This window comes from Monopterus albus, unplaced genomic scaffold (genome assembly GCF_001952655.1).
Source record: "Monopterus albus unplaced genomic scaffold, M_albus_1.0 scaffold96.1, whole genome shotgun sequence".
Classification (NCBI taxonomy): Eukaryota; Metazoa; Chordata; class Actinopteri; order Synbranchiformes; family Synbranchidae; genus Monopterus; species Monopterus albus.
The window spans coordinates 227,806-234,428 of NW_018127976.1; the positions used below are offsets into that span (position 1 = coordinate 227,806).

Below are 6,623 nucleotides of genomic sequence, written 5' to 3' on the forward strand. Positions count from 1 at the left end.
GTGATAGACAGGTTGAAAATAATTTAAATGCAATTTTGTCTAATTTTTTGTGCCTAATAAATCTCTTACAAAAATTCAAAGATAAAACTAAATTAATAAGAAGTCATAATTTGTCAGGGATATCAAATAATATTTAACTAGTCTGTGTATGGGGAAGTGAGAGGATAATATGAACAACCCATGTGCTATACTCTTCAAGTGAAGCACAGCAGGTGCAACACTGTCAGGTGAAAAGAAGAACCTGGTGACACTATGTGTTGTGAACAAACACAAAAAGACTACATAAATTTAAAAGGACACCCACCTTGAATACTGCAAAGGAGGGATCACCCTGGTGTTGAGTATTCCTCTGTGCTACCACCAGAGAGCACAGTGGGTCCACTGATGTATTTGTGCCTTCAGGAGCTGCAGTATGCTCTAAGGCATAGGGCTTGCACTGTTGCTGAACAACTCCTCCCTGGAACCAACAACCCAGGTCCTTCCACACAAGGGACTGCCAACCCTTGGTCCCAGGAGCACAAGGCCACAGACAGGCCTGAGGTAACACGATACTCTTATTCTGTATACTGCAGTAATTAATAAGCAGTAAAAGCTGAGCTGCCTAAAGCAGTCCTCATATTGAATCAATACTGTGGAAAGTAAGCAAAACATTAAAAATGTATAGAAAAAATAAGTGCACCAAAACAAAATGTATGTTTAATTATTTCTACAGTTCCAGAATTTCCTCACATCCTGTAAGTACAACAATCTGAAATGACCTTTGTCTCCTGGTCTGTTTTTCATTAGAGCTCCAAGAACAAGGAGAACACTCCTCCGCTCAGCCGGTCACAGAGCTTGTTAGAAATGGGGCCTCAGACCTACACAGGTCTGTCCAGGTCTCAGCTGTCATCAGAAGAATCACTGCGGTCATTAAAGGAAGTGTGGGAGATACTAGACCATGGGCTTAGTCCATCAATTTTCTCAGAAGGTAACCACATTAGGATAACTAGGACTCAACAGAAAACTATTCTGAAGGCCAATATTGTTTTCTCCCATATTGCTAATAGGACTATATTAATATTAAATTATCTCATCCTGAATTACATGAAGTCCTCATGTACGTCTTGTGTGAACAGGGATTTAATAAGTGTCAGTAATCAGTAATTCATCAACTATTAGGCATTGTGTTAAGGGCAGTATGTTCACACAATATCATTTTGCCAAAATACAGGTACATACAGTAATAGCCAATGTGAATGTCACTGCAGTGGCTCGGACAGATGCAAGGAGGGTTGTTACCCAATGTCTGTGTCTTTAGTCTCTGTCAGCTCTCCAGGGAACAGTTTCTCAACCAGAGCAGCTGCCAGATCAGGCTGAGGTGCAGTGATCAGCATCATGCCATCAAATAATTGTGAAACCAGACAAATCTGTCACAGGCTTTCCACACAGTTGTGATAACTGCACTCGCTGGGTAAAACAGTTTACTACTGGTATCAAAGAGCTGTATGAGTAAAGTTTAGATACGGTTCCTCATGTCAATGTGAGCAATAAGATACTGCACAGTTGCAATGTGGAAACAGAACAAACGGATGTTTAGAAAGGTTGAATCTGTATTAGGATCTTCATTTGGTCTTGAGTTTTATTCAAGTAAGTGCAGCAGTTAATGAGAAAATATCTTGTACGAAAGTCCTACATCCAGCCTGCAGGAAAGACTAATGACTTGTTCCTTAACCCAGCCCAAATTCCCCTTCTGCTTCTTTAAAATATGCTTAAAAGGGAAATTATCCAGCTTGGATATATTCTGGCATATCTTCACACTTTTTAATCTATGCATGTGGCTTCATTAATAAACCATATTACACATTATTATTTTAAGACAATTTTGACAGATTGGCAAAATTTTCACCAAATGTTTGGTACCTCTATTTGAATTTCTAATTATTTCAGTCAGCTGCTCTCATTGCCCCATTAAGGACCAGCAGTAAACGTCAGGCCCAGACTATGGTCCAGAGTTGTTAAGAAGGTGTTTTTCTTTTCTAGAGCATGTGAAAACCAATGTCATGGAAAACTATGTTTTCTCTGTGTAGTATGATGAATGGGTTGAGTACACAGAGCACATTGGTCCATACGTGATTCTTTGAGTGCAGCAATATAGGCACAACCAAAAACACATGCCAAAAGGAACAGTAATGTCTGTCTGTAAGTGGAGGACTAATGGTTACACTGAGATGACTGATCCACTCAGACACCCACAAGTTTGAAACTAAACCTGGTTAGAGACACTAGCAAATTAAAATGTATCATCTTTGACAGCCATTGAAAATGCACCACTCTTGTCTGCACCTAAAGGTGACGGTGAGTTGAAGGGGGAGGTGGGTGAGTCTGGCGGTGCTGGACTTCAGATGATGGTGCATGGTACCAGTGCGGCCATTCATAAACGACCCCTAACAGAGGTCCGGCAGAGGATGCACCTCGCTACAACACCATCAAATATTACCAAGACCAGCAGACCTGGAGCACCTGGCAGGATGAGTAAGATCAGAAACTACAATGTTAAAGACTGACACACCCATGCAGGACAATCTAAGTATCTCCAAGTCTGATGTCATCAAGGTTATGTCAGCTAAACAATCTTAACAGGAAGTCTGCATTGCAATGGGGTTGAAAAAGAAGGTCTAAGAAGGTGTCACGTTCTGGGATCCTGTTTCTTATACAACCCTAAGTCAGTGTCTTTATATTTTACTGCTTCTTCCAGCAGCTCACATGTCTGAGCAGTTGAAGATCACAATAGATTCATATGTTAATAAAACCAGATTTTATAGGAATATAGGATTTATTAAGTCTAATATTTTTAAATGTATGTATTGTTCAAGGCCATTCTGTATGTTTTACTGCATTGTAATAAACTATTAAAATGGGTCAAACTAAATTCTATGAAATAACATTGGCTGTAAAGTTTATTTTTATTTACCAGTGTGTGCTATAAAATGTATTTATATTTTTAAAAAAATCATATTATACAATATGGGCAGTGAAATTCATAAAGAAAAGTTTTTTTTACTCAAATTTTATACTTTTTGAGGATTAATGTGCTCATCAGGCCAGAGTCTACATAATGCGGGACTACTTCCAAGGATTCCATGTGTCTGTGTGCTTGAAGCCTGTTATCACTGCTCTGCCACAGTAGGTCAGTAGGAGAAAGTTTCCATACAACATCAGGCTATGTGAAATGATGAACTCCAGTAACCCCCCCCCAAAGTCAGGCGAGCCTTCCTAGCTACGTATTCTTTTGTGCCCGCCTTTTAATCACCCTATCTCCCGACAGTACCCTCCCATCTATTTTGATTCGATAACACCTCACACCCCCGGTCCGTGATTGGTCTATTTGCATGTCATCCAAAACAATTCGGTGTGTGCACCTATGGGTGCCGAAGCAGCTCTGTGCTTTCACGCGCAGCTTAAAGTTACATAATATTAAGTTAAAGGTTCACAGGCTGCTATGAGAAGAAGAATGTCTGAGTTTATTCATATCTGTATTGTAGGCCTAAAACTTAAAAAAAATTGATAATAGATAGGAAAATACAGCGCACTATTGCTGTTTCACACATCTGTTAACACTATTCATATCATCCACTGTAGAAACTATGTCTGTGATTCATTTTCATAACAGGATAGGGCGCAAGAGAATATTAAATATTACAAAATAAAATATTGATATCCTATATATTTTAAGGGCTTGGATGATCTGATTCACATTGATTCCAGTGCCAACATGGTACATAGATGTCTCATCTAGTACTAACAACGGGTCAAATTTTCTTTGTCCAGTACTTAGCATTATGACCAAACACTTGCGAAGGCCTACTTTTTGTGTTTTGTGCCAATTGGCAGATGTTAACATATAGCTAAGATGCTAAACTGTGATGATAAACATCAACAATATCATTATGAGATTAACATGTTAGGGTGAGCAACACAACGCCTAACACAGCTTCACAGACCATCATGTCATGACAAATACTTGAGACATATTTTTGCAGAGGCCTGAACACCATTTGGACTTTAACATTGCTCAGATACAATGTTTCTCAGTAACATTTATGCCACGTGAAAAAGCCTGTATTTATTTCGGATGTGTTCCAAGTGAAATTTGAATGCCACATATTCCACGCACATTATTAATGTGTTAACCGGTCGGTGAATAAAAGGTAAGTGCCCCATTCCTATCACGGTGGACAGGTCTGAAGGGCGTACATGATCACACACAGAGAATGGTATGCTGATGGTGTGGGCATGATCGAGAGGGAGGCTGTGAACTCAAGTAACCCCGCCTCAACCTGTTATATCTTTTTTTTTCTGCGTGTCTAAACGTGGACGTTCAGCGAATTACTCCATCCCTGTCTGCACCAGAGAGCCCTGCCTCGTTTCTCATTGGACTGTACGGCCAAGCCAAGCTGTCAGCCCATGTGGCGTGGCCAGATACAATGTGACATTTAAATTCATCAGACAAAAAGAGTCATGAACGCCGGCGTGTAGACAAGGAAACAAAAAGAGGCAGCAATTTCCTTCCTACACTAAACAGTAAGAGGAAATAACCAGAGAATATAGGCCTATGCAATACAAGCGCTAATATTTCACCAGCTGGTTCAAATTCGTGCTTTTCCAGGGACAGCAAACCGGTTCGGGTAGCACAGGTAAGTTCGCTGCGGTAGCCGGTTGCTAACGTCGCTACTGTCATTATACCGGACTTTATTTCTTCTATTGAGACAGACGTGGGCTACGCTAAGTTAAATACTATAAAATGCTCTGTTTATTTGCCATTGCTTTTATCAACACCGTCCGTATGTGTTTAAAGTAAATACCCCTTTCTTTGGCCATGTTTAACGCTAGATAACTTGTACGTTATATTGTTGTATTCGGCACAACAATTAACTTAGACCATATAAAGCCATGCCGACTTTACTTCCATGAACTGTAATGTTTGGAAATGGTTCGCATCCTTTTGATGGAGGAAACCATCAAAAATGAACGCTAATGAACCCCCTAACTGATTAACAGTGAGTTTACAGTAGCCTAGTTATCGTGTTGCTTATTCTCAGAATATTATACATTGTGTTATCATACAGGTATCTAGTTAAATCACTGCCGATTAAACGGCACTTTAAACTACCAGAAATGTTAACGAGAATTGGTACCTTAGCATCATAGTCACACAGCTTTTACTGTACTCAAACGATACCCCCGTCTGTTTTTGGTTATATGCCAGAATCCACTTAATGAAATCCTGTAAAATACAGCCCAACTAAAAGAACCTGTCGAAATGGGTCTATCCTTTCCAAAATGCTACAGCGGTAGGCCTGTTTGGCCGGACAGGTTTGAAGGAGTTGTAGAGCTCCTCCCTTCACTATAGCTGAATCAATCACACTTATTATTGGACATTTGCCTCAGTTTTCCTCAAATAAGGGTGCTGCATCAGTTAAACCAGTGTGGTTAAAATAACCCCTGCAGTCCAAGGTTAGCCAGTCCAGCCCAAACTGTACTACATGCTGGACCCAGTATACATCCAGTGGTCTGTTACTGTTGTAGTAGTGATGTTGCTGTCAGAGTCTGGTGACAGTGATACTGGTGATGAGCCTGATTAACACTGTATAGAAAAGCCTTTGCCCACCATGACAGCCTGAGGCCATAGCTGTACTAGAGTAACTGGAAAATAAATGTTCCTGGTGCCGAGACTGTTGGCTCACAGTTTCCTCTGCTTTATTTGTCATGTGTTGTATGATAATGGACAAACTGAGTGAAGGCCACTGTAATAATTAATAAGTATCTGAAACCCCTTGTCAAACTGAATGAGAGAAACTGGAATAAATTCAGTGTACATTGCTCACTTTAACATGTGGTTGAGGAATATAATAATGCATTATTGGATTATAGTTGTTTATATCTTACTGTGTTTGTCCCATTAATGTTGCAGCTGGTAGAGGTGCAGCTAATGTTAGCTACAATTTATGCTTACAGTTTCAAGTATGTTATATACTGTTGTGAATACCACCAGGTTATTAAGTCTGCTGATTATGTTTTTAGTTGTATTAATCTGATTTTGAAAAGTAACTCAAGTTAACAGGGCAGTAAAAAGTACAACAACATTTGCCTTTGAAATGCAGTCAAGTCCAAGAATTAAGTAGCAGAAAATAAAAATACTCAAGTAAAAATACCTTAATTACATTACATTTTCTCAAAGTACAAAATTCACAGAGGTGAAGTAATTTCCACACTGTTTGTCCTCTTCACTTAGTGCAGGGGTGGGCAATTTAATTTTTATAAGGGGCCACATGAGAAACCTGAACTGTGTTGGAGGGCCGAACCAACGATTTGATTTATTCTTTCGATTTATTCTTTCAAGCATATAAAACAGTTGATATAACAACATACATTTTTACACACAATCCAATATCAATTTGCTTATACCTAGTACATGCTTGAATGGAGTAGGAAGAAGTCAGACTTATCCAGTCCTACCCCATGACATCATCTTACCATCATTGGTTTGCAAGCAATAAATGATTCACTTCTGCACACACACACATTATACTAAAAAAGAATATAACAGTGTTAACATTCTTAAATCACACAATTGATATACTAAA

General features: G+C 39.3%; 2 protein-coding genes across 5 annotated transcripts in view; both read left to right on the top strand.

The window, feature by feature from the left end:
* ccdc57 (coiled-coil domain containing 57) overlaps positions 1-3,224 on the top strand; it is a 55,608-nt gene extending 52,384 nt beyond the window's left edge. For both annotated transcript variants that reach the window (XM_020608947.1, XM_020608948.1), the window contains 3 exons: positions 403-540; positions 787-967; positions 2,329-3,224. In XM_020608947.1, coding sequence (XP_020464603.1) covers positions 403-540; positions 787-967; positions 2,329-2,543 — 534 coding nt within the window. In that variant the 3' untranslated portion in view covers positions 2,544-3,224. The remainder of the gene's footprint in view (positions 1-402; positions 541-786; positions 968-2,328) is intronic.
* A 221-nt stretch (positions 3,225-3,445) lies between these two features.
* fasn (fatty acid synthase) overlaps positions 3,446-6,623 on the top strand; it is an 84,283-nt gene continuing 81,105 nt past the window's right edge. The window contains exon 1 of one of the 3 annotated variants that reach the window (XM_020608886.1): positions 3,446-4,673. The gene's annotated coding sequence lies outside the window, so the exon portion shown is untranslated. The remainder of the gene's footprint in view (positions 4,674-6,623) is intronic. The other 2 variants (XM_020608884.1, XM_020608885.1) reach the window with 2 other exon arrangements.